Genomic DNA, 27,980 nt, shown 5'->3' with positions numbered 1-27,980 from the left:
TGGGTCGGGCCCAATACTTTTCAGTTGAACCTCATATATACTAGGCCAAACAATTATTGCCACACATTTTGCATCCAAATTAAAGCATTAATTCCCGTGTAATTTCATTCAAACTTTCTATGCGAGTTAAGGCCGTTCGCTTGACTTTCTGGATCACGTTTCGGATTAAAAATTTCTATCACAGGGATCACATGACCGACGCTCAAAAAAGGGTACCCTCAAAATCGACCGAACAAAAACGGAAGGGACAAATATAAAATCGACCAAAAAAATCTCAATAGGCAAAACTTTGCAACTTTTACATACGAGATGAACACGTTGTTTTGATTACCTAGCTTGCGTTTGTCGTAGGCTATTTTTGTGTATGTGTACATTCTTTTGCTGAAATTTATAATTATTCTCTGTACATGTTAACAGGACAGGTTGGAAGATTAGGCTAAACCTAAAACCTTTATCCTTTAATAAGAAAGGTCTCTCTCTCTCTCTCTCTCTCTCTCTCTCTCTCTCTCTCTCTCTCTCTCTCTCTCTCTCTCTCTCTCTCTCTCTCTCTCTCTCTCTCTTCCTGTGTATGTTTTTTTCTGTTTAAAGGCTGGTAGGTGTTTTGTATTTTATTTTACTTTTCATTACATTCCATAAATATGTAATGCCTTTCTTCTCAGGATAACAATCATGTACGTCAACAGGCATTTACATAGGATAAAATTAATAGAGAATACTACATGGCTTGCTGTGTTGTACCAGATTTACACGAGTTGTCGGTTTTTTAAAATATTGAACTGCGAGCAAAAGCGAGCTGTTCACTATTTGAAAAAGCAACGAGTGTAAATCTGGTACGACACAGCAAGCCATGTAGTATTCCGTTTATCTTACATACTGTACTGACGTGTATTTTACTGAAAATATCTTGCAGTCGAGGCAGCTAAATTGAAGACGCTTGTTTTGGAACCTCGATCTCTTCTAAAGCCTCGTGCAATCTATTACGTCAAAGCAAAGAAACGTCACTCTGAAAGTGTGGCGTGACGTGTTAGTTCTAAAGATTCATTGAGGGTAATTAGCGAGCGCAATTTTTGTTTCTATAATGACGTTTGTCTCGGTGACTTTGGCATCATAAGCAGTGGAAAAACAGGTCCCTGCCAGACTTGCTTGACATGACCTCATTTACATGATATACACACGTGTGATTTGAACGATTATTATCTCACGGGTGTCTCTCACGTATGTAGGATAAAGAGCATCTTCGTCCTTCCTTTTCGGTTCTTTCTGTCTTTCTTTATCACACTGACTGTATTACTACCTGTATGCGTCTTTCTGTCAGAGGTCGCTTGTGTCAGAAAGGACCCCTGTCAAAACGGTGGCACATGTACGGAGAGAGATACATGTGAATGTCAAAATTTCTACTTGGGCAAAAGATGTGAATTTGGTAAGGAGGATCAGATCACTTTTGTTTATCCGTGTGTATTCTTGGACGATTTTTTTCTTTTAACATTTGATCAATGTTTGACTAAAGGTTTTAACATAGACTGGAAATCGAGACGAGGGTGGTGCTGGTGGGGGTGGGTGGCGTTGGTGTGCGTGTATGTGTGTGTGAGTGTGTGTGTGTGTGTGTGTGTGTGTGTGTGAAATGTGTGTGTGTGTGTGTGTGTGTGTGTGTGTGTGTGTGTGTGTGTGTGTGTGTGTGTGTGTGTGTGTGTGTGTGTGTGTGTGTGTGTGTGTGTGTGTGTGTGTGAAGCGTTTCCGAGAAAACTACTGGACCGATCAACATGAAACTTTAAATATCCTTTTCTCAATACATGTCTTTGATGACGTCATATCCGGTTTTTAGGGGTAGTTGAGGTGGCACTCTCACGCCCTCATTTTTCGATTAAATCGATTGACATTTTTGTCAAGCAATCTGCGACAAAGCCCGGTTAAGGGGCTTGCATTTCAGCTTGGAAGCTGACAAATTATTTAATAAGTTTGGTCATTAAAAATCTCAAAATTCTATTTAAAATTAAAATGTTAGTAATCGATTCAATATGATCCATCTCATTCTTTATCGTTTCCTGAATCCAAAAAAATATAATAATATGCCATGTTTACTCTATAAATGTAATCACAGTTGAAGAACATAGGCTAATTAGGCACTACATTCGCATGCTTCGCGGACACAAGCTGGACCCGTCTCAGTCTTTGGGTTTAGGCTAACGAAGTCTCGGTGTTGGCCGTTCTTTTTTAGTGTTGATCTTTTAGTATCAGGTCGACAGATTGACTAAATGTTTGTATATCACTTCACGCGACTTGTTTGCTTTTGCAATGTTTTATATTTATTCTTCGTTGGTTTTATCACTTTGTGTTGCTTTGTTTGGTAATGGTTTCTGTTTTTGTTGTGCCGGTTATGTGTTGTTTGTTGTTACCGTGTATAAGGAAATTACCCACACTGTGTTGGTTCTGATGAGCCTTGAGCTTTTAAGCATATTTCATGCTCACTGTGATACAAACTACATTTTAGTAGTTTGACACAGTTGGGTAGGTCTGTTCTGAAGAAAATTTCATGTTCAGTTTTTTTTCAAAAATGTCTTTGCATTGGGAAACCTTTTACAATTTGGTATGTCTGAAATGTGTGTACAGAACACTTTTCGAGCAAATCATTGCAGATGTTTCTAAATAACAGAACAGCGAATGTCCCTTGGACTTCTCAAGGCCCAATTCTTTAGAAAACTTTCCAGAAATGGCGCCTTTGGTGTAAAAACTTTGAATATGAATGTCCTCTTTTGAGAGCCATTTCAAAGAAATTACATTTTAGCTGTTTGACACAGTCCTGAAGACGATTTCAGCTTGACTTTCCTTAAAAAGGTAGGTGTGGATGTGTGGATGTGTGTGTTGCACCTCACTTTGAAGTAATCCCACACTTTGAAGTAAATTACTTCAAAGTGTGGGGATGTGCCCCACACTTTGAAGTAAACCCATTTTTTACTTCAAAGTGTGGGGGGATCTTCCCACACTTTGAAGTAAACTCAGTGTTTACTTCAAAGTGTGGGGGGATCTTCCCACACTTTGAAGTAACTTACTTCAAAGCGTGGGACTTTTGCATCGCCTGTTTGAGCCTGATGATTTTGTCCAAAAAAATGGCAAAGTCTTTTGGATGAGTGAACAGAAAAAGTGAGCGAGCCAAGAAACATAGTGATGTTTGTTATCAGGCTTTAAGTGTTGAGTGTGACGAAAACTCGTGGTGACGATTTTAAAACATGTTGGGTCATGCGGAGACTATCTGGGAACAATTGGGCTAATTCGGCACGATTTTACAAGCATGGGCTCACTGTAAAAAGCCCCCCCTACGACATTTCTCCACAAAATGTCCCCACTGTCACAATTTCCCGCCAAATGTCCGCAACTGCGATAATTTCCCGCCAAATATTCCAACTGCGACAACTCCCCGCCAGATGTCCCAGCTACGATAATTCCCACCAAAATGTCCCCACTACGACATTTCCCCGCAAAATGGCCTCCACTGCGACAATTCCCCGCCAAACAGCCCATCTACGACGATTCGTCGCCAAATGTCCCCACTACGACAATTCCCCGCCCAGTGTTCCCCACTGCGACAATTCCCCGCCAAATGTCCCCACTACGACAATTCCCCGCATAGTGTCCCCCACTGCGACAATTCCCCGCCAAATGTCCCCACTACGCCAAACTCCCTGGAAAATGTCCCCATTGCGACAATTTCCCGCCAAACGGCCCCACTACGACAATTCCCCGCCAAATGTCCCCATTACGCCAATTCTCCCTGGAAAATGTCCCTACTATGACAATTCCCCGTCAAACTGACCCACTACGACAATTCCCCGCCTAGTGTCCCCAAATGCGACAATTCCCCGCCAAATGTCCCCACTACGACAATTACCCGCATAGTGTCCCCCACTGCGACAATTCCCCACCAAATGTCCCCACTACGCACATTATTCTCCTTGGAAAATGTCCCCACTGCGACAATTCCCCGCCAAACGGCCCCACTACGACAATTCCCCGCCAAATGTCCCCATTACGCCAATTCTCCCTGGAAAATGTCCCCACTGCGACAATTCCCCGCCAAACTGACCCACTGCGACAATTCCCCGCCTAGTGTCCCCCAATGTGACAATTCCCCGCCAAATGTCCCCACTACGACAATTCCCCGCCTAGTGTCCCCCACTGCGACAATTCCCCGCCAAAGTTCCCCACTACGCCAATTCTCCCTGGAAAATGTCCCCACTGCGACAATTTCCCGCCTAGTGTCCTCCACTGCGACAATTCCTCGCCTAGTGACCCCTACTGCGACAATTCCCCGCCAAATTTCCCCACTACAACAGTTCCCCGCCTAGTGTCCCCCACTGCGGCAATTCCCCGCCAAATTTCCCTACTACGCCAATTCTCACTGGAAAATGTCCCCACTGCGACAATTCCCTGTCAAATGTCCCCACTACAACAGTTCCCCGCCTAGTGTCCCCCACTGCGGCAATTCCCCACAAAATTTCCCCACTACGCCAATTCTCACTGGAAAATGTCCCCACTGCGACAATTCCCCGCCAAACGGCCCCACTACGACAATTCCCCGCCAAATGTCCCCACTACGACAACACCCCACCAAGTGTTCCCCATTGCGACAATTCCCCGCCAAATGTCCACACTACGACAATTCTCCCTGGAGGATTGTCGCAGTTGGGACATTTCCAGGGAGGATTGTCGCAGTGGAGACATTTGGCGGGGAATTGTCGCAGTGGGGGACACTTCGTGGGAAATTGTCGCAGTTGGGATTTTTGGCGAGTAATTGTCGAAGGGGGAGACATTTGGCGGGGAATTGTCGTAGTGGGGCCATTTGGCGACTAATTGTCGTAGTGGGGCCGTTTGGCGACGAACTGTCGTAGTGGGGACATTTGGCGGGTAATTGTCGCAGCGGAGGACACTTGGTGGGGAGTTGTTGCAGTGGGGATATTTTGCGGGGAATTGTCGTAGTGGGGACATTTGGCGGGGAATTGTCGTACTGGGAACATTTGAAGACGAATTGTCGTAGTGGGGACGTTGGGCGGGGAATTGTCGCAGTGGAGGCCATTTGGCGGGGAATTGTCGTAGTGGGAACATTTGGCGGGGAAATGTCGCAGTGGGAGACACTTGGTGTGAAATTGTCGTAGTGGGGACATTTTGGCGGGGAAATGTCGCAGTGGAAGACACTTGGTGGGGAATTGTCGCAGTGGGGTAGTTTGGCGGGGAGTTGTCGTAGTGGGGGCATTTGGCGGGGAACTGTCGTGGTGGGGACATTTTCCAGGGCGAGTGGCAACATTTCGCGGGGAATTGTCGCAGTTGGGATATTCGGCGGGGAATTATCGCAGTTGGTATATTTGGAGAAGAATTATCGCAGATGCAGACATTTGGCGGGAAATTGCGACAGTGGGGACATTTGGTGGGGGAGTTGTCGTAGTGGGGACATGTTCCAGGGAGCCCATGCTTGTAAAATCGTGCCGAATGAGCCCGAGTGTTCTCAGATAGTCTCCGCGTGACCCCACATGTTCTAAAATCGTCACCACGTGTTTTCGTCACACTCAACAATAGGTCATTGCTTTGGGTTGATAATAAACATCACTGTGTTTCTTGGCTCCCTCACTTTTTCTGTTCACTCATCCAAAAGACTTTGCCATTTTTTTTGACAAAAATAGAGAATACTACATGGCTTGCTGTGTCGTACCAGATTTACACGAGTTGTTTTTTTAAATATTGAACTGCGAGCGAAAGCGAGCTGTTCACTATTTGAAAAAGCAACGAGTGTAAATCTGGTACGACACAGCAAGCCATGTAGTAATCTGTTTATCCTACATACTGTAGCTTACTTACGTGTATTTTACTGAGAATGTCCTGCAGTCGAGGCAGCTAACTTGAAGTCGCTTGTTTTGGAACCTCGATCTCTTCTAAAGCCTCGTGCAATCTATTACGTCAAAGTAAAGAAACGTCACTCTGAAAATGTGGCGTGACGTTTTAGTTCTAAAAATTCATCGAAGGTAATTAGCAGCGTTTGTCTCGGTGACTTTGGCATCATAAGCAGTGGAAAAACAGGTCCCTGCCAGACTTGCTTGACATGACCTCATTTACATGATATACACACGTGTGATTTGAACGATTATTATCTCACGAGTGTCTCTTTCACGTATGTAGGATAATCTTCAATCTAAAACAGGCGATGCAAAAGTCCCACGCTTTGAAGTAAGTTACTTCAAAGTGTGGGAAGATCCCCCCACACTTTGAAGCAAAAAATGGGTTTACTTCAAAGTGTGGGGCACATCCCCACACTTTGAAGTAATTTTCTTCAAAGTGTGGGATTACTTCAAAGTGTGGTGCAACATGTGTGTGTGTGTGTGTGTGTGTGTGTCAAGCGATTCCCAGAAAACTACTCGCCAGATATTCATGAAACGTTTTCTTCCACATTAAAATCCCTAGATGTTTTTTTTTCCCTTGGTTGAAATTTGGGTCAAGCAATCTTTGATTCAGTCCGGACAATGGGATTGCATTTCAATAAGAGAGTCAAAAGTGATCCAGTGTATTCTTAATTATTTTCTGAATCAAAAAAATATACAGATATATCATGTTTATTCTAAATAATGTGCGGTTTATGCAAATTAGATCCTATGTTTTAATGTCTCACCGAAACCGGCTCAACCCGTCTCGGTCTTCGGGATTCGTCTGGCCAAGCCTTGCTAGGCTCGATAATGACTAATCCCGAGTCGTTAGTGACATATTTGTCATCCTGCTGCCTGTGATTTTTACTTGTGATTTAAAAATAACAAAAAGAGAATTAAAACCCCTAGCAAAAAAAGAAGCCTCCTAAAGATATTCTGATGCCTTTCAGTTTTATAAGCACAGATAATATATGCAATTGTATCACTGTAAACCTCTTCCTTGCAATACAATTTGCAAGAATAATTTGTTGATCGTCAGTGCCGTCATTGGGATTTATTCATTTTCTAGATTAACTGACCAATCTTCTTGATTTTTTTTGTATTTTCATCAGAAATGGTGTCTTAATGTTGTAAAAGAGAGACTTTTTTGTGAATTACCCGGGAAGTATTTTAGAATTTCTATCAAAGTACAAAAACTGTCCTTGTTGTCGGAAATTTATTTTGTGTCTATGATATCTACCCAGGAAAAACATCTTTTCATAGAAGGAAGAAATTGCTCCGTTGCTGCATCCAGAGTCCTGTTTAGAGCAAAAGAAAACATACTTCAAATTTCAATCTTTATTTTTCTGGGAAATCAGAGTGTCCCAAAAACTACATGTTTTATCCCAAAACGCCGAAAAAATCGTCAATTTTAACCCATAATTCATTCAAATATCACTTTTGATGACAAACTTGAGGAATACTTGCACAGACAAAATTGCCGAATGTTACTGGGGCGCCAAGAGGCTTTCATTTGTTACGACCTGCGTTTAAGAATTAACTCTTCCACTTGCCACCATGGGTTCACATAGATATCAGTTGCAAGAGTGGGTCTGTCTTCTGTGAATCTGGGATGCACTTGAAGCTTTTTTCGTTTTCTTGCAGAAGTTGCGTGCTTTCGGAGGGATCCGTGTCAGAACGGTGGTACCTGCAGACAGGACGATACCTGCCTATGCCCTGTGGATTTCAGTGGCAGACGATGCAAAATCCGTAAGACAAAAAAAATCAGACAGAGAAAAGGCATTGATGAGAAGATCTGCACTCAAATACACCAACGTGCACGCGCGCACACACATAATTTCCTTCTCGCATAAACAGAGCTGCACATGCAGAATTTTAAGATAAATAGAGTATTGAAAATGTGCGCCTTGCGGGTTGTCTTTTTCGTCTTTTTACCTGGGGTGAACAGTTTGAGATATTGCGGTGCATACACTCAGCCAATGTAATGTTAAAAACGGTAGCTGCGGTATTGACTTTTCCATATTATGTATCCCATATGTATGAAGGTATCCCCGACCCTCTAGAATGTTCTGCTGTTCATCAATGTGGAACATTTCCAAAACAACTTTACCTGGGGTTAACAGTTTGAGATATTGCGGTGCACACACTCAGCCAATGTAATGTTAAAAACGGTAGCTGCAGTGTTGACTTTTCCATATGTTTTTTGCAAGGCACAAAGCCAAAGACTGAAGGGCTGCTAAATATTAATTATGATGTACGTTGTGGACATTCTTAATCAAGGTATCCCCGACCCTCTAGAATGTTCTGCTGTTCATCAATATGGAACATTTCCTAAACAATTGTTTGTTGATTACCTACCCCCCCCCCCCCTCCCCCATTCCTATTGTGAATGGCTAGGTGCCGAATACAAATAAACCATCGTAATGTCTGTATGTCTGTCTGTCTATTTCTGTCTCTCTCTGTCTGTCTCTCTGTCTGTCTCTCTCTGTCTGTCTGTCTGTCTCTCTCTCTCTCTCTCTCTCTCTCTCTCTCTCTCTCTCTCTCTCTCTCTCAGATACAACCTATCTAACTTGTTTGTTTGTTTTTTAAATGTATTCTTGCTTGTATAGCACTGTGTTCATGGAGGCAGCACAACTGTTTTCCTGGATCATGCTACAACAAATTAGCCAGCAGATGTAGCTGTCGAAATCATTTCGACAAATATGATCATCGGAGTGGATATCGCTGCAAATGTAAGAAATGGTTTCTTATGAAAATCATCGACGTGTGTGTGTGTGTGTGTGTGTGTGTGTGTGTGTGTGTGTGTGTGTGTGTGTGTGTGTGTTTGTGTGTGTGTGTGTGTGTGTGTGTGTGTGTATATGTATGTGTGTGTGTGAGTGTGTGTGTGTGTGTGTGTGTGCGTGCGCGCTAGTGGGTGTGTGCTAGTTTGTGTGTGTGTGTGTGTGTGTGTGTGAATAAGTGTGTATGCGTATGTATGTGTGTACGCGCGTGCGTGTGTGTGTGTGTGTGTGTGTGTGTGTGTGAAGATGAGATTTTAATGTGTGTGTCCACATTTAGCGCATAATGTTCTCTGACAATTGAGTACAAGGCGCGGACCCAAATACTATACAGTGAGGTGGTATTGCAAGAGATCGCTCGCGGTGGTTAGTCACTAAACGAGTCACACCCCCATATCAAAATTCGGACTCCTTGTATGACTATTTCAGTGTCAGTAACACCAGACCTACACACCTGCCGGGTAAGAGTAGGGGACAAGCACAACACAGGAACGAGATCGCCAGCAGGATCCGGCCGTCAAATCTGCAGCAATCAAAGAGATGTATGGATCAACACGAAGCCAGTGAACGTAACATACGTCGTCAAGGCCGATATGAGTGACGTGTCACTTGGGTCTGAACCTTACTACGTAAACGAGTCCAAAGTGGGCATCGTCGGGGCAGGCATCGAGGTTATAACTGACCCTCTTTCAGGTAAGTCGATGGCACAGCAGGGAAAAGCGCGTTGATATGTTCGAGATAATCTAAGTTACATTGCGATTCAAAAAGGTTTCAGAGGCAAGGTCCAAAAAGAATAAGCATGTGGTTGTTGCCGATGTAACACGAGAAAATTACTCCCACAAGATTTTCACTCCGGAGTAAAATATTTCGTACGAAAATGTTACTCCCTTTACGAAAAAAGTACTCCCCCATAACACGAGAACATTACTCCCCAAGACAGGTGTGTTCCGAGTAAACATTTCGTACGAAAATGTTACTTCCCTGACGAATAAATAACGAATAAATTACTCCACCCTAACAGGGGCAATTTACTGGCCACGCCAGGTGTACGCAATTTTTACTCCCTTGTCCCCTGTAGGTCCAGGTGGTGGAAGGTGTGGAGGGAGGGTAGCGCGACATTCGTGTGTGTGAGATCACATATTGGCATTATCCCTTCGCCCGCATCCCATTTTCGCGTACGAGATTTTTACTGGAAGTAAAAATGTGGGGAGTAAACATTTCGTGGAGGAAGTAATTTGTTCGTTCCTTGAGGAGTTGTTTTCTTGTACGACAGGTGTACTCGGAGTACAAATTTCGTACGACATTATTACTCCGGAGTAAACTTTTCGTGGAGTAAACATTTCGTGTTACGCAGGACACTTTAGAAGTGTTATCCCGCACTAAAAGCTATTCAAAAGTTAAACTTGTGTCCAACGTTGTCTGGTCTTTCAAGTTGTTTTGAATACATCAAAGTGATTGAGTATGTGCAACATAGCAAAATGAGTTTGGTTTTGGCTTTGTCCATTCCTTTCTTTCAGTTGACTTTTAACGGGATTTCACGTGAATAACCAACAACGATTTAATTCGTTTTGCAACTGATACACGTTGTTGCAACAGTTAAAACTCCCACAACGCAACGTCTTCAGATTAGTTTAAATCAGAAGAATTGACCGCGCAAAATCGAGGCTAGTTAGAAACAGTAGTCTTAGGCGGCATATAACACTGGGGAATGCTTGTAAATAATCAGAGACCAAAATCTTACCTCTCAAAAAAAACTAAACAAACAACAACAAACAAACAAACCGCAAAGCGTCAAAGGTTAGCATGAAAAACAAAACTAAAAAGGTACCTCCAAAGAAATGCATAAACAATAGTTCACAAAATAATATAGGTGTTAATTAATTCATTCATTCATTCATTCACCATTTCAACTTGAAGTTCAAGTCATATAAATAGAACAATAGACGAATAAACTGATAATTAAATCTATCAAAAAGACGGAATGAATTTCAATAGTGAATGGACGCAAAGACATATCAAATAAGATCAGATAAGATTTTGTTTAAATATTTCCGAGGGTAATGATACAAGCAATAAATAGCTGCTAGTTTTCAACCATGAGGAGAGAAAAAAAACTGAGTGATGTAAAGCAGTAATACTCCACGCCATCCCTTTCTTAAAACTTTTATGACAATTGCCTAGGGGAATGAGGAAAGCAGGAACAACAAGTAGCGTGAAGCGATATACAAACATTCAGTCAAGCTGTCGGCATCAAAGTAACAGATTAACACACACAAAACAGTCATCGCCGAGACTATATCAAGATAGTCTCGAGTACCGGCCCCCGTAGCGCAGTGGTTAGCGCATCGGACTGTGGGCCGGGAGGTCGTGGGTTCGAATCCCATCAGGGTCATGTGGGTTTTTCGGGCTACGGTCGGCTCCTACCCAGAGTGGAAGTGCTATGGTTCCTATGGGAAGGCTGGAATCACACAGCCGAGTGTCATTCACTTAACGAATGCGAGTTTGAGGGTGCTCAGGTTCTGTTTACCTGACCAACACCGCAGGTGCTGCAGTTCTCGGGCCTGGTTGACACCAGGATATATTATGACAGTAAGCGTAGAGTGCTGCCCTGTCACGTAGTCTCAAACCAAAATTGGAAATCCATAGCATCATTACAATCATCCTCATCTCATTAATCATCCAAAAATTATAAATTGTCCTTGCTCTTGTGGCCCTTCATGCCCGGAGCTCTCATGGTGACCTTGGTCTCAGTGTTCCTGTTCCATCCTTCCCTGAAAAGTACTTCTGCTGTCAGTCTTCAACGTGTGACGTTCTGGGGGGTCGACGGAGGGACGTGGTGGCTGTCTGCTCTCTGGAGGGGACCCTCACTCAGTCTGGCTCCGCGACTTAGCAGTCAATGTCGTTAGTAGGGGGCATAGTAGGTAGTGGGCTGCGTCAGTTAGCTCGGGACAGACCCACTACTGAACACCGTCGAAGTGACTCGGCAGAAGTGCAGTGTCATCTTCCGAGGGTAGCCTACCGCAACGACCCGACATCCCTTCCTGGAGCGTCTGTGAAATCGGCAAGTCTGGCAGAACGAAATTCAGATGTGGATGGAGCAGTGAGTGCAGGGACGGGGCGGCGTGAGAGCACACCGGGACAAGGAACAGGTGTAAGGGGAAAAAAAAGAAGAAAAAAAAAAAAAAAAGATAGTCTCGAGTAACCACATCAAAAGACAGAGACGGGTCACGCTCGTCTCCGCGTAGCGTGCGAACGCAGTACTTACTTAACCTATTTTCTGTAATTCTGAGATGATCTATATTCTGTTAAACATTAGCCTTATCAAACTACCTCTCTTTTAACACTTAAAACTGATGACTCCGTAACATTGAATTCCCGCGTGCCACGTCAGTGACGATCAAGTGCCACATCAGTGACGCTACATGTTAACCGCTTGCCGGAAGGATACATTTGAATTTTGCAATTTCTTTCATAGTTCAAAATATACGATATGTCTTGACTATGTTCTAACAAAATAACATTATTTGGGGGCTTTTAATCATAGAATTTCAGCATCACGCTTGGTGACTGAAAAGCAGGTAAGCATTTTTGCCACGTCAGTAACGTTATACCAAAATAAGTTAACTACCTTTTGGGTTTTTTACTTTTAATGTTTGTTTATCTTGGTAAGGAAAGTTGTCAAATTTGGGGAAATCTCCGCGCAATTTTGAATTATTAAAAGCTTTATATACATTATTTTTATGGCAAATAAGTCAGTGACGCTAAAATTGCCCAATGCCGTATGGTGATTTGTACTACATCTACTTGACGTTGACCAAAAGCCATTGGCTTGTCATAAGAAAAGTCCTTCGTCAGTGGCGGATCTGGGGGAGTGCAATGGGTGCAATTGCACCCCCCCCCCCCCCCAGCGGGACAAAAAAACAAAAACAAAAAAAAAAAGAAGAAAAAAAAAAGAAGAAAAATGTATCACCTGAAAATAGCACTTAACACACTCAGATTGCACCAGATTGCACAATTGTGCTTCCTTTTTAAAAACAAATTCCGGGGGGGCATGCCCCCGGACCCCCTAGCATGCTCGGCGCTTCGCGCCATCGGTTCGGCGCTTCGCGCCTTCGCTGATAAGATACACAACAACAAAAAAAAGAACTTTGCACCCCCCCCTTTCAAAACCCAGATCCGCCCCTGTTCGTGCTACTTATTTTCAAATTTGATACCAGGCAGCGATGGAACTGTGACGAGCAGGAGTCTCAGCAGTATTAATGATACATGTCAGAAATCTGTGGGAACTTTCAACCCAACTGTTGGCCAAGAGATGCATGACTGTGAGGGAATCATCCCCCTTCCTTCCTATACCCTCCGGAATGGCTACAAGTGAGCATATCTTTCATCGTTGTCTGTTTTCATACTTTCTTTTGTTGTCTGGCGATATGGTTTCTTTTTAAATAGCCACGTATTGTTTGTTGCGATGACTAAAATAAAACCTTGCGAAAGAAAACTGCTAATATTCCAAATGAACTCGCAATCCTTGCAAGGGTAATATCGTTGGTGGGTTCTGCAGTTTTCGAAGCTGCGGGGGAAAAATTCTGTGAATTCTCAAAAGAAAAAGTAGTCTAGAAAATGAACAATCTGCCCATGCCTCTAACTGTCTGAACATTAAGTTTGAGGCATTATATATTTGAAAGTGATTTAACAGTTTTTTAATCCGAATATGGACATTTGTAGACAATGACAGGCTTCTCTGTGTAACCAATGATTTTAGACTTTTACACCAAGCAGCGGTAACTGTCACTTGCTTGAGCGCACATCACATTAGACATTAGATAATCCAGCACATTATGTCAGCTTTTAAGCTTGCTCTCATTGACTCCAGATATAAACGAACATGTTTTAAAAACTATAAAAATGAACAATGTGTGTGACGAAGAGAAAGCATGATTAACATTCCTCAAATCGGCTGATATTGTTTCCGTCGATTTCCAATGGTTATGACGAATGATCCAAACCCTGCTTCAGAGAACGTTCCCTACGGCCATATTTTTTACGATGTCCAAGGGCAACTTACTAAACAAGTCGCGTAAGGCGAAATTACTACATTTAGTCAAGCTGTGGAACTCACAGAATGAAACTGAACGTAGTCCGCCGCTAGTGCAAAAGGCAGTGAAAGTGACGAGCCTGTTTGGCGCGGTAGCGGTAATTGCGCTGTGCTTCATAGCACGCTTTACTGCACCTCTCTTCGTTTTAACTTTCTGAGCGTGTTTTTAATCCAAACATATCATATCTATATGTTTTTGGAATCAGGAACCGAAAAGGAATAAGATGAAAGTGTTTTTAAATTGATTTCGAAAATTTAATTTTGATCATAATTTTTATATTTTTAATTTTCAGAGCTTGTTTTTAATCCAAATATAACATATTTATATGTTTTTGGAATCAGAAAATGATGAAGAATAAGATGAACGTAAATTTGGATCGTTTTATAAAAAAACAATTTTTTGTTTCAATTTTCAGATTTTTAATAACCAAAGTCATTAATTAATTTTTAAATCACCAAGCTAAAATGCAATACCGAAGTTTGGCCTTTGTCGAAGATTGCTTGGCCAAAATGTCAATCAATTTGATTGAAAAATGAGGGTGTGACAGTGCCGCCTCAACTTTTACAAAAAGCCGGATATGACGTCATCAAAGACATTTATCGAAAAAATGAAAAAAAACGTCCGGGGATATCATTCCCAGGAACTCTCATGTCAAATTTCATAAAGATCGGTCCAGTAGTTTACTCTGAATCGCTCTACACACACACACGCACACACACACACACATACACACACACATACACCACGACCCTCGTCTCGATTCCCCCTCTATGTTAAAACATTTAGTCATAACTTGACTAAATGTAAAAAGAGTTGCACGGATGTCGACCCAGAAGATTCAAAAGTGTGTGCAAGAAAACACATGAGTTTTAAGGCATTAAGAAAATGTATTGTATTCATGGAAAGTTTGAACGAGTTTTTTTTCTAGAAAACATCATTTTATCTGAAAACACAAATGTGAACTTTTTCAGGCTGTGTGTCGTCATATTCGCCAAGGCGGGAGGTTATTACAAACTGAGAGACGCCGACAACAACTATTATAAAACTGTTGAGTTTGATGAAACAAGGAGCAGCAAGCGAGTGTGCTTTAAGTACGACACGGCCAAGCCCACTAACTCCAGGGTTCCAATGACGTTGTCTAAACGCGTAACGCGTTCACCCGCAGTTGACGTGACTGTCAGCGACTGGAAAGACCCTATTCCTGAAGGACGATACTACTCCAGGGCCTCCGGGATCGAGCAGTACAGGCTTGAGGTTCATAGCGTGGATGTCGGCATATCGGACTTGTCAGTAGACGTAAGTTTCTAGTTCATCAGAGTGGAATGCCTTCCGTTAACATTTCGTTTGATGTTACCCAATTCTCTACTGATAAGTGTCTGCTGAAACAGACTTTAAAGACGCAAGAACTAAGAATTGACCCTTTGAATGCCCAGATGATGAGGATGTTACATTTTTGACATCAAGGGTATTCTCTGAATTACTGTTCGAGTCAGGTCAAGTCTGCCCCGTCTAAACGGACGTACGAGTGTCTGGTAAACGAGATAATAAGAATTCCAGAATATATATCAATATCTTTGTTTTTGTTTGATTTTTATCGTTGGAATATGGAGGCAAGTCTGCCGCATCCGAGGTGCATGTGTACAGAACCCGTTGAAAGATACAAGATTACCTTTTCTACGATACAGTAAACTCCCTCACACCAAAACGCCATCTCTCCTTCCCTGTCTCCCTGCCTGTCTCCCTCCCTGTCTGTCTGTCTGTCTGTCTGTCTGTCTGTCTCTCTCTCTCTCTCTCTCTCTCTCTCTCTCTCTCTCTCTCTCTCTCTCCCCCCCCCCCCCCCCCCCCCCCGAGTTTCAGCGGGGTAACAGATTCCAATCAGAACTGAAAATAAAGACCATAAAAGCACCTGCAAATTATAAAATACAGAAACCTAAATCACACACAGCAAACAGCCATCATAGACCTGACCATAACTTGGCAAGGAACTTCACGAAAAACAGTACGTGTCACCTTGCCCGAGGATGAACCACGCCTCTACGCTCTCATCCTTGAGGTTCACGACCGAGCAGGGAACGTTGCCTATGCTAGACGCCTCATCTTCTTCGATAGTTCTTCCTCTGTTGAGCTCATGGAGTCCAAGAGCCTCTACGTTGTGCACGCAAACCCAAGGCGAGTTAGTAATGAAAGGTTCCGTTTGGAGAAACTATTAATTTGTGTTTTGTTTTTGTTAAGCTATTGTGATCTGTCTACAACCAGGAATCTCTTCCCTCCCTCCCTCCTCCTACCTACGTACATTATCACTCTCTCTGTGTATGTGTCTGTCTGTCTCTCTCTCTCTCTGTCTCTGTCTCTGTCTCTGTCTCTGTCTCTCTCTCTCTCTCTCTCTCTCTCTCTCTCTCTCTCTCTCTCTCTCTCTCTCTCTCTCTGTTCGTATCTGTCCCCGTCTATGCCTGTGTGCTTTGTCCACATCAGAACTTAAAGCAAATTGTAAATGAAGAGCTAAGTTGCATGGAAATGTGTGTGCGTTTCCGTTGAAAGCTTATTATTTGTATTTCTTGATTATTTATTTCTTTATCGTCATTGTCGATTTCGTGCCGGTGAGACATCAGAACAAACAGACTTTTTTGCAAAAGAATAACAGAATGTTGGTAGATCACATGGCCAATAACTATTGTTCAGAATTATTAAGTATGGTTCTTGAACGCTGATTGTACTCCACCCATAAAAAGAGCTACAAATGATAGGCTGTCACATTTGTCAATTACGAGTGCATTGTACTTTTGCGCACAGCTGGAACACGCATGGCTATCTTTCTACGTCTGACAAGGACAACAAGAGAGCAATCTTGGAACATGTTATAAGTCACTAAAAGAGCTTTGTTGGGCTCATGCTCAAAAATTGCGGTTGTATCTACAGTTCAGAATTTATTTTCTACCTTTCACGCATAAATACAACCGCCTAGGATCGTTCTGAAGCCTGTGTAATAAAAGAGAACAGTACCATTTCGTGTAGCAAAACACTCCACAAACTTGACCTCTAACAGTATTATTAAGAGGCCCTCCCTACCACCCTTCAGCTAAACCATTCATTGACCAAATTAACAAGGAAGTAATTTCTAACATTTATCTACGTAATAAATTATATCGTACGTGAAATAAAGGAGATTCTGCGGTTGTTACGCGTGTGCACAAATAACAGTACAGTTCCCTGTAGCGAAACACCCTCCGAGCTAGACCGCAAAGGTCAATTTCAAGAGCAGTCTGCTCAGCTGAAACATGCATTCGTTGCAATATCTGGCCAAAACAACAAGGGCGTGTCGTGTAACTGCTACGTATGCGCAATTGGGTTTGCACTTCAAGTGCTACAATCCCAACATACCATTGCCCGCACCATGTTAAAATAGAGGTACGACCCATCATAGCAAAACACTCCATAAACTTGACCGCGAAGAAAAAAAGTGGGTTTTTTTTCAGAGCAGCTTGTTCACGCCGACTATATCTATGATTTGGTTAGCAAGACAGAAAAGAAAAATACGGGGCTCATAAGCAAATAAAAGATAGCGTGTCCCGGATTATTTTTTTTACCAAATCCAAATATTGCATGTTGTGTGTACACACAAACGCAGAACACACGAAAATTAGAGAGTATGTAACTCATGATAATAAACGATATGCAAACTGCGCACATGGGCTTCATGCGAAGCTCATCAACAAGTAAGACTAAATTGGGGTGAGGCAAGAGTTAGAATGGCCTTCAAGCGCAAACAATATATATATAATTTCTAAATTCTTTCTTAATAAATATCAATTCTACACTTTGGCCTTAAATCAAAGTGTTTCCCTTCACAGATATCCTCTTGGGGTTGTCAGATGAGGGTAGTCTCCCATGCCAACAGAAGCTACCATTCAGAGAATGGTTTGCTTCTTAGTTGGATACCATGGGTTGACAACTCTCGCCATCAGTACCACCTGACCACTGATGAGACACAATAGTGTCGAAACACGTGTCTGGTCTAGGTACAAATACAATGGTCCTCCTCAGGACTAGATTACCTTGCGATACGTCCCCCACAAGGGGACTTTGCTCTGTAAATCTCGGTCCCCCTTGAGGAGGGTCTGATGCTCCCAATAGGCTGTCTGTGAAGGGATACTTATTTCTCTCTCTATCTCTGCTAAGAGATTTTAACAAATCTCGGAAGAAAGTCTCTGCTGACTTTCAATTGTTTCTTTCACAATTTCTGATGTTTTATAATGTGGTCACCGTGAAAGTTGCATCGCCTTTAAAGCGATCCAATTGAATAAAGCAGAAAACTTCTTCTTTACCAAGTCCTGTGTTGAACAGCAGTGAAAAGTTGACCGCTTTTCCTGTTTAACCTTTTCAAAATTAGATCTAACTTGTTCGCGTATCCATTTCTGGATCTGCAGGCTGGTACAGAGTTACCTTCCTTTAGGCTTTTTCAAATTTCCCTTGTTTTAACCTAATTTCTTGGTTAAAACTTGTCTAAATTTCTAAATTCTTTCTTAATAAATATCAATTCTACACTTTGGCCTTAAATCAAAGTGTTTCCCTTCACAGATATCCTCTTGGGGTTGTCAGATGAGGGTAGTCTCCCATGCCAACAGAAGCTACCATTCAGAGAATGGTTTGCTTCTTAGTTGGATACCATGGGTTGACAACTCTCGCCATCAGTACCACCTGACCACTGATGAGACACAATAGTGTCGAAACACGTGTCTGGTCTAGGTACAACTACAATGGTCCTCCTCAGGACTAGATTACCTTGCGATACGTCCAATGGTCCTCCTCAGGACTAGATTACCTTGCGATACGTCCCCCACAAGGGGACTTTGCTCTGTAAATCTCGGTCCCCCTTGAGGAGGGTCTGATGCTCCCAATAGGCTGTCTGTGAAGGGATACTTATTTCTCTCTCTATCTCTGCTAAGAGATTTTAACAAATCTCGGAAGAAAGTCTCTGCTGACTTTCAATTGTTTCTTTCACAATTTCTGATGTTTTATATATATATATATATATATATATATATATATATATGAAAATAAAAATGCACCCTGGACACTCCTTATCTAAATTAAAATAAAAGAAGTTGACAGCAGGATTTTGGGATTAACTCTGAGCAATAGTTATCACCCATTTAAGTTTTCTGCTCCGAAGTTTATTCGCCCCGTATTGTTTATGTTGTGGGATCCAAACACGCTGTATCTATTTAGCCACACAAGCCTTTTATTAACGTGATGTGTGGCAAATACAACAAGTCGCGTAAGGCGAAATTACTACATTTAGTCAAGCTGTCGAACTCACGGAATGAAACTGAACGCACTGTAGTTTTTCACCAAGACAGTACAGCTTCGTCAATCCCCGCGAGAAGGAAATCGCTCACCTTCCACGTGCAAAACGCAGTGAAATTAACACGCCAGAATAGCGCGGTAGTGCATTGTGCTAAGCTTGAAAGCGCGCTTTTCTGTATTCTTGTTAACTTTCGGAGCTTGTTTTGAATACAACCTATCATATCTATATGTTTTTGGAATCAGGAAATGATAAAGAATAAGATGAAATCATTTTTGGATCGATTTCTTAAATTTTTATCGTAAGACTAATTAATCTATTTTCGTTAATTGTGATCACATTTTAAGAGTAAACATGACATATGTATATATTTTTAGATTCAGAATATGATGAGGAATACGATGCAATCAATTTTAAGTCTGTTTGCGAAAATTCGATTTCAATGACAACTTTAATGAGCAAACTCATTATTTAATTTTTAAGCCTCCAAGCTGAAATGCAATACCAAAGTCCGGGCTTCGTCGAAGATTACTTGACCAAAATTTCAACCAATTTGGTTGAAAAATGAGAGCGTGACAGTGCCGCCTCAACTTTCACGAAAAGCCGGATATGACGTCATCAAAGCTATTTATCAACAAAATGAAAAGAAAACAAGTCGCGTAAGGCGAAAATACAACATTTAGTCAAGTAGCTGTCGAACTCACAGAATGAAACTGAACGCAATGCCATTTTTCAGCAAGACCGTATACTCGTAGCATCGTCAGTCCACCGCTCATGGCAAAGGCAGTGAAATTGACAAGAAGAGTGGGGTAGTAGTTGCGCTGAGTAGGATAGCACACTTTTCTGTACCTCTCTTTGTTTTAACTTTCTGAGCGTGTTTTTAATCCAAACATATCATATCTATATGTTTTTGGAATCAGGAACCGACAAGAAATAAGATGAAAGTGTTTTTAAATTGATTTCGACAATTTAATTTTGATAATAATTTTTATATATTTAATTTTCAGAGCTTGTTTTTAATCCAAATATAACATATTTATATGTTTTTGGAATCAGAAAATGATGGAAAATAAGATGAACGTAAATTGGGATCGTTTTATAAATTTTTATTTTTTTTTACAATTTTCAGATTTTTAATGACAAAAGTCATTAATTAATTTTTATGCCACCAAGCTGAAATGCAATACCGAAGTCCAGGCTTTGTCGAAGATTACTTGACCAAAATTTCAACCAATTTGGTTGAAAAATGAGGGCGTAACAGTGCCGCCTCAATGTTCACTAAAATCCGGATATGACGTCATCAAAGACATTTATCAAAAAAATGAAAAAAACGTTCGGGGATTTCATACCCAGGAACTCTCATGTCAAATTTCATAAAGATCGGTCCAGTAGTTTAGTCTGTATCGCTCTACACACACACACACACACACACACACACACACACACACACACACACACACACACACACACACACACACACACACACACACACACACACACACGCACACACACCACGACCCTCGTCTCGATTCCCCCCTCTACGTTAAAACATTTAGTCAAAACTTGACTAAATGTAAAAATGAAAAACACGTCTGGAGATACCGTACTCAGAATCTCTCATGTCAAGTTTCATGAAGATCGGTCCAGTAGTTTTCTCTGAATCGCTCTACACACACACACACACACAGACACACATACACACATACACACATACACCACGACCCTCGTCTCGATTCCCCCTTCTACGTTAAAATATTTAGTCAAATTTGACTAAATGTAACAAGTCGCGTAAGGCGAAAATACAATATTTAGTCAAGTAGCTGTCGAACTCACAGAATGAAACTGAACGCAACGCAACGCAGCAAGACCGTATACTCGTAGCATCGTCACTCCACCGCCCGTGGCAAAGGCAGTGCACGTGGAATTGACAAGAAGAGCGGGGTATTCGTTGCGCTGAGAAGGATAGCACGCTTTTCTGTACCTCTCTTCGTTTTAACTTTCTGAGCGTGTTTTTAATCCAAACATATCTATATATTTTTGGAATCAGGAACCGACAAGGAATAAGATGAAAGTGTTTTTAAATTGATTTCGAAAAAAAATTTTGATAATAATTTTTATATATTTAATTTTCAGAGCTTGTTTTTAATCCGAATATAACATATTTATATGTTTTTGGAATCAGCAAATGATGGAGAATAAGATAAACGTAAATTGGGATCGTTTTATAAATTTTTATTTTTTTTTACAATTTTCAGATTTTTAATGACCAAAGTCATTAATTAATTTTTAAGCCACCAAGCTGAAATGCAATACCGAACCCCGGGCTTCGTCGAAGATTACTTGACCAAAATTTCAACCAATTTGAGGGCGTGACAGTGCCGCCTCAACTTTCACGAAAAGCTGGATATGACGTCATCAAAGACATTTATCAAAAAAATGAAAAAAACCTATGGGGATTTCATACCCAGGAACTCTCATGTCAAATTTCATAAAGATCGGTCCAGTAGTTTAGTCTGAATCGCTCTACACACACACGCACACACGCACACACGCACACACACACGCACATACACCACGACCCTCGTTTCGATTCCCCCTCGATGTTAAAATATTTAGTCAAAACTTGACTAAATATAAAAAGGAAGTTATCGAACTTATTTGCTGACGCACTTCCGGTCCCTCATCACCATTGTTGGGCGTAGACAGAAATAAGAGTACTTTCCCCTGCTGCGAAACACTTCACGAACTTGACTTTGAAGTGAAAACTTCATCTGCAAGAGCAATTTTACACGTGTCGCCATGTGCTACGGAAAATATGTGAACTTGATATGTAACATTTGAAATTGTCCGTTTCTATCATCTCCCAAAAAGGTTCCCGTTTTGGTCCATCAAGCGACTAGGAAGTTCTTTGTGATGCTTTACTTTAGTGGCGCGCTTTGTGGCTTAATTGGGAGGGCGTTACTTGTCTGTAGTTGGCACGCATATGTTTTTGACTTTTGGATTGGGGTCATATATCTGTGAAGGAAGTAATGATGTTGCAGTGCTTTTTCATATGCCATGATCTTTGAGTTATCTTTATTAACCCAGAGTATTCGAGCGTGCGCTAAAGCGTGCTTGTGTCTGTGTGTCTGTGTTTTCACACGAATGCCTCTGAAAGAAAATGCGTGTAAATGCGAGTTTTTGTTTGTTTGTTTGTTTGTGCATAGCAAATGTGATATACTTTGTAGGGAAAATAACCTTCATCAGGAGTAAGAATAGGCGACCTGATAGGGATTTGTGAGAATATAAATGTTGATGGTCTTTATTAATATATTCCGGGTGAGAAGACCGAAATGGCGGATTTTTTTTTCTTTTTTACGAAATTGCCGGTCGTACATAAAGAGCTTTAAAAGGGGACATTAAAAAGACCACTGAACGTATTGCAGACAATTGGCAACAAAACCTGTGACTACCGGATACGTTTTGAAAGTTTTAATGGCCTTCAGTTTTCAGCTCATAACTAACTTGGGTTTTGATTTTTTCTGTGAAATCCAACATGGATTTGTTTTCCTCAATCGCTTGGGTCTGTCTTCATAAAAAAGCAAGCCTAGCTACATTTAGCGGGAAGTGTTTGTGCACATTAAGTGTTGTCTGAAAGGAAGTTGAGTTTTTGTGCAATATCCAAATACCAGAAATTACAGAATCTTGCAACAAGACTCATGAGGGTTCACGTGCGTTCGTTTTAATGTGACTCTTCGAATTGGCAATCCCGTGTTTGGTTTGACATGATATTTTGACAGGCACAATGATGCTAGCTGTTCTTTATAACACCGGCGCCATTTCACAGATTCGCTGCGAGGAACTGAATAGTTTCCAGTACGATGCATGTCACCTGGGAAAGACCTTCCTGTGTGCGTGTTACAAATCTTGGTGCAAAATAGGCTGTAAATTAGGTCTCCATACTCGCAGTATATAAATTAATGTCAACAGAATTGATATTCTTATAAAATAAAATCACCTTACAATCAACACAAGATGCAGCCAAATGAAAAATTGGGAACAAAATGAAAATAGGTACATTTTTCAACCCCTCCATAAATCATACCAGGTACGGTGCGGCGATGCGAATGTGCCTTACGTCTCGCTTGACCCCTACCCTGTATAACACAATTTATGAACAAGTAAAAAATTAAAACGAATAAATACTATGCATTTATCGTAGAGCCAGTAAAGTATCCTCTACGAATCTGTTTTACTTTTTGATTTACCTTATCTGGTTCATATTTTACGACAATTCGAAAATGACGAAAAATCTCTTGCAACAGTGGGCGCGAATGAGTTGCGTTTCTTTCGCCGGGGACTGTACACTGAAACTTGATATGAAACGTAACCAGTAACTAGTAAATTAGAGATACTCCCTTTCATAAAACGTAATCGGTAAGTAGTACATTTGAGATACTCCCTTTCATGAAACGTAATCGTTAAGTAGTAAATTTGAGATACTCCCTTTCATGAAACGTAATCGGTAAGTAGTAAATCTGAGATACTTCCTTTCATGAAACGTAATTTTTAAGTAAATACAATGTTGTTCTTGACGAAGGGCTTCGACGTCAAACAATTTTGGGGCTGATAGCATGAATCTTCGTTGAAACTTAACTCTTTTTAATGTCTGGAAAGTTTAAAACAGCAGAAAGCGAACCCACGGAGATACTCCCTCTCATGAAGATGCTTTTTCACAGTTCGAAAAACAAATGGCAGACTGACGTGTCCAAGGAGGTGTGCGCGAATTGGACAGGGCGTTTCTACAACACGGAGATGTACCACAACAACTTCCTCATGCCGGTAAGAACGGACAACGGTCGTCAGATATACGGCCGTTACGATCAGACTTCTGGTCTGCTTCCCGTGTCAGGAACTCCAAATGTGAAAGGTGTCATCACGTTCGAGGTATGTTGTTTACCTTTCACCATTTGCATCACATACATTTTCTTAGTTCTCCTAACTACTTTTAACGTTTGAATCTTTAAGTCTTTGCCTCAAGAGTAGTCCATTTCCCGTGTAAAGGATAAGGATACAATTCCATAAAGTCCTGTGAGGTTACCCTCCTGGAAATGCGGGCTGCTTTCTCACTGGGGGGAGCGAGCTGACATACAATAGACCATCGTACTGACCACATACTCATCCAGGAATCTCATACGTCCAGCGAATATGTTTCTACTAAAGTTCATAACAAAAGCAATGTTGCATCTTGTAGAGGGTGGGAATGTGTGCGGACTTAATTATGATTATTTTACTCAGGTAGAGGCGATATTTTCTACAGCTGAGGGTACATTGCACAGACTTCTAAAGTCACAAAGCTTTATGCTAAACTCACACTACTGTTCTTGTGGAGACATTCGATTTTGATCGGCCCAAAGCTTTAACGTACATGCCTAAGGCCTTTCCATGTTAACGACTATGCTCACCATCTCAGATCTGTATTATCTTAACCATCTTTCTCCTTGGAAGCATCAAAGGTTAAAGCCATATGTACTCGATGACTATACACGCTAATTGCTTTACCAACAGCTGGAGACAGACTAAATTAAGTTCCCTGCAAAATATTGTGGTCTAGGACCCCTTAAATGTTGAGATATTTGAATTTTCATTTTGATCTGGATCGTCCTATTTACAGATTTGGCAACACATGTAACGTTGATGCAAGGGAGAGAACACCGCGGCTTTGTTGACATCCTCACTTTTTCAGAGGCTAGAACAAGCTGTAATGCATGTATTATGGTCCGCGCATGGTGACGTATCGTCATTATATGGTCTTATGGTGCGTTTGACATCGATTATGGGCAAACTACACTTTGTAAACACGGGAGTGCGTTAGTATGCCTTTAACGTTGTTTAGCATTTTGTATAGCCTGACGCCAGTGCAGCAACCATGATGCTGATTTTTGGTGTATATATATATATGTGTCCCAGGCTGTTCTTATCTCACGTAGAAGCGCTAAAGGATCTGTGATGGTATACGTGGAGATTTTCAAGGGGGAGATGGTATTTTTCAACGAGTAAGCGTATTCGGGGGCAAGAGCTGGCTCCAAAGCCATAGAATGTTTTGATTTTCTTTTCTTCACGTTTGCTTAATTTACCAATTGAATTGATGAGAGAATTTTATATTTCCATACTGATAGATTTTAATGCAATTTCTCATGAAGATATCGTGGAGACGGGACCAGTTGGCGAGGTCACAATATAAAGCGGTGCCCAACTTTCCAGCACAGAGCCTGTGCCTGGATGAACCTCTGAAGGACGGAGAAACCTACGACATCTGGATCAGAGCAACCGACATCATGGGCAACACTAATGTCGGACACCTTGCTTACTTGCATGCCTGCTTTCTTGAGTGTCTTAAAAACAAGAACGTTTTATCGAAATGCAATACATTTACAAGATCGTAGACTCATAAGTCTTTAAAGAGAACTAATAACATATCAAACATAGAATCGTGTTCCTTCTGTCACTTTCCGAGACTGAAGCGATTTGTTTTTTCCATCGTGAGTTCCTCTCATTACCTTTTAACCGTTGTGTATGTGTTTAGTCACTGTAAAGTCCACAATCCAAAGAACGTTTGACAATGGTGTTTCATGTGAAAGTTCAAATTTTAAACATTTGTTTGTTTAGTCACTGTAAAGTCCACAATCCAAAGAACGTTTGACAATGGTGTTTCATGTGAAAGTTCAAATTTTAAACATTTGTTTGTTTAGTCACTGTAAAGTCCACAATCCAAAGAACGTTTGACAATGGTGTTTCATTTGAAAGTTCAAATTTTAAACATTTGTTTGTTTCTTGATTTTGGAACGCGGGCAGTAGATCTTTTTCGGATTTCTTTTTACACGTCTTAGGCCTAAGCACTTGGAGTTTATTACTAGTCTGGTACCAGGTCCACAATGTTTTTCAAACTCATCAACTCATTCCGGGCGGATCCCGGGTGACCTTGTCGCAGTTTTCACTTCAGGCACATAAATGTTTAACCTATCCCCTTAACTGTCTTGTCAAGTTTCACAATTAAATATGTCCAATAAAAGATTAAGCGTCAATGTTTGTGGCAACAAAGTTTGTTTGGATGTGTTTGGCAAGCCTGGGCCAAAGGCGCTACCAGCTGGGTTCAGAATATTCAATGACCACCAAAAGGTACAGCTAGCTCGCTATGTTTTCATGCCGAGTCAAATGGTGATCATTGTAACGTTTAGAAAAGCGTATCTCAGACAAGAACTTTGTTGAGGTTTTATTTACCTAGCTAGCTATGAATTCAATCTCCTCAAAAATAATGGTCGCAGTGTTTAGTATTTGGTTTGCAATTTGAAGTTGTCAAAGGGATACTTTTTTGATAGCGTTTGTCTGAACGTCAGGATTGCTTCTTATTCAAGATCAGAAGCATTGTTTTACATCAATTCGTAAAGTATACGTACTACTTGTACATGTATGCTACAATCGAATTATGTTCCACATACGCAGGAAGACAGTGTCCGTGTCAGCATTGATCACACCGGACCGTACGTGAGCGTGCTGGGGTTGCAAGGTCGCTGGGGACGAAACCAGTTGTACGTGCACAACAACACTGACCTTTCCACCATGACCTTGATGGTTCACGCCCTTGACCCCCACAGTGGTCTACTCACCGTACACTGGAAACTAGGAACCTCCAACTTGGCTGATGACGTGGGAAAAGGGGCCGTGGCTGTCCAGAGGTTGGATAATTCGGTGAGAATTGTCGATTTTCCTCGGCCTTTGAACACCCCCTCTTTCGAATGCTGAAGAAGGAGAAGAAGAAGAAGACCCCCTCCACACACAAACCTCCCACCCCAACCGCACCCCCCTCACCACCTCGTACTTCACTGCGCCTTCAGATGCATTATGTATGCAGCTTTGTTTCACACTCAGTTTAAAGCCATATGTACTCGATGACTATACACGCTAATTGCTTTACCAACAGCTGGAGACAGACTAAATTAAGTTCCCTGCAAAATATTGTGGTCTAGGACCCCTTAAATGTTGAGATATTTGAATTTTCATTTTGATCTGGATCGTCCTATTTATAGATTTGGCAACACATGTAACGTTGATGCAAGGGAGAGAACACCGCGGCTTTGTTGACATCCTCACTTTTTCAGAGGCTAGAACAAGCTGTAATGCATGTATTATGGTCCGCGCATGGTGACGTATCGTCATTATATGGTCTTATGGTGCGTTTGACATCGATTGTGGGCAAACTACACTTTGTAAACACGGGAGTGCGTTAGTATGCCTTTAACTTCATTTCATTCAATGTATGTCTTTTTTGTAGACGGACTGCGACGGAAAAGAGTGGTGCTACTGTCCTTCAGTAGGGGTGTGTGAGATCTACCGTTACCTCATCACCTTCCCCAGCCTGGTGCACGCTGACAACCACGTCGGTGACCACCACCGCGACTACTACGTCACCTTCAGCGTCACCAACGTCGCTAGCCTCCGCACTGACGTTACCGTCGACATTCTCCTCGACGAGTCTCCACCCACCGTGGGCGTGGTGTGGGAGGGGCTCGGCGATGATGGACAGGCGGAAATGGACTTCACCAGCAACGAGGTGGTGCACGTGCGCTGGCACGGCTTCAAGGACCACGAGAGCGGAGTGATGATGTACCGGGTGGTGATGGCGGACCGGTGCAGGACCGCAGCGGAAATGGACGCGGCGACGAACGCCACGGAAGTGGACCGCGGGACCTCTCTCTCTCTCACTTTTCCATCGGAGGGTGAGTGTCTGTCGATTCACAGTTGATAGTGAGCCAGCTGTTCTCATCTTGGTGCTACGCTCGTATTATAATTTATTAGAATCGTATTAGAAGTTAAGTACACAAGTTGTCCACAGCACGTGTTTCTCAATCAAGAATCAGTAGGATAA

At 41.8% G+C, this 27,980-nt stretch overlaps 1 protein-coding gene across 1 annotated transcript in view; it reads left to right on the top strand.

The window, feature by feature from the left end:
- Positions 1 to 1,319: 1,319 nt before the first annotated feature.
- Positions 1,320 to 27,980, top strand: part of LOC138979051 (uncharacterized) — a 50,755-nt gene continuing 24,094 nt past the window's right edge. Inside the window, exons 1-12 of the mRNA XM_070351861.1 lie at positions 1,320 to 1,420; positions 7,548 to 7,652; positions 8,513 to 8,635; positions 9,110 to 9,373; positions 12,898 to 13,051; positions 14,745 to 15,080; positions 15,263 to 15,305; positions 15,719 to 15,942; positions 23,794 to 24,001; positions 25,258 to 25,445; positions 26,503 to 26,803; positions 27,387 to 27,831. Of these exons, the coding sequence (XP_070207962.1) occupies positions 9,274 to 9,373; positions 12,898 to 13,051; positions 14,745 to 15,080; positions 15,263 to 15,305; positions 15,719 to 15,942; positions 23,794 to 24,001; positions 25,258 to 25,445; positions 26,503 to 26,803; positions 27,387 to 27,831 (1,999 nt within the window). The 5' untranslated portion in view covers positions 1,320 to 1,420; positions 7,548 to 7,652; positions 8,513 to 8,635; positions 9,110 to 9,273. The remainder of the gene's footprint in view (positions 1,421 to 7,547; positions 7,653 to 8,512; positions 8,636 to 9,109; positions 9,374 to 12,897; positions 13,052 to 14,744; positions 15,081 to 15,262; positions 15,306 to 15,718; positions 15,943 to 23,793; positions 24,002 to 25,257; positions 25,446 to 26,502; positions 26,804 to 27,386; positions 27,832 to 27,980) is intronic.

This window comes from Littorina saxatilis, linkage group LG10, assembly GCF_037325665.1.
Source record: "Littorina saxatilis isolate snail1 linkage group LG10, US_GU_Lsax_2.0, whole genome shotgun sequence".
Lineage (NCBI taxonomy): Eukaryota > Metazoa > Mollusca > Gastropoda > Littorinimorpha > Littorinidae > Littorina > Littorina saxatilis.
Note: the sequence above shows the minus strand (reverse complement) of the source record. Positions and strands in the feature narration are given on the sequence as shown.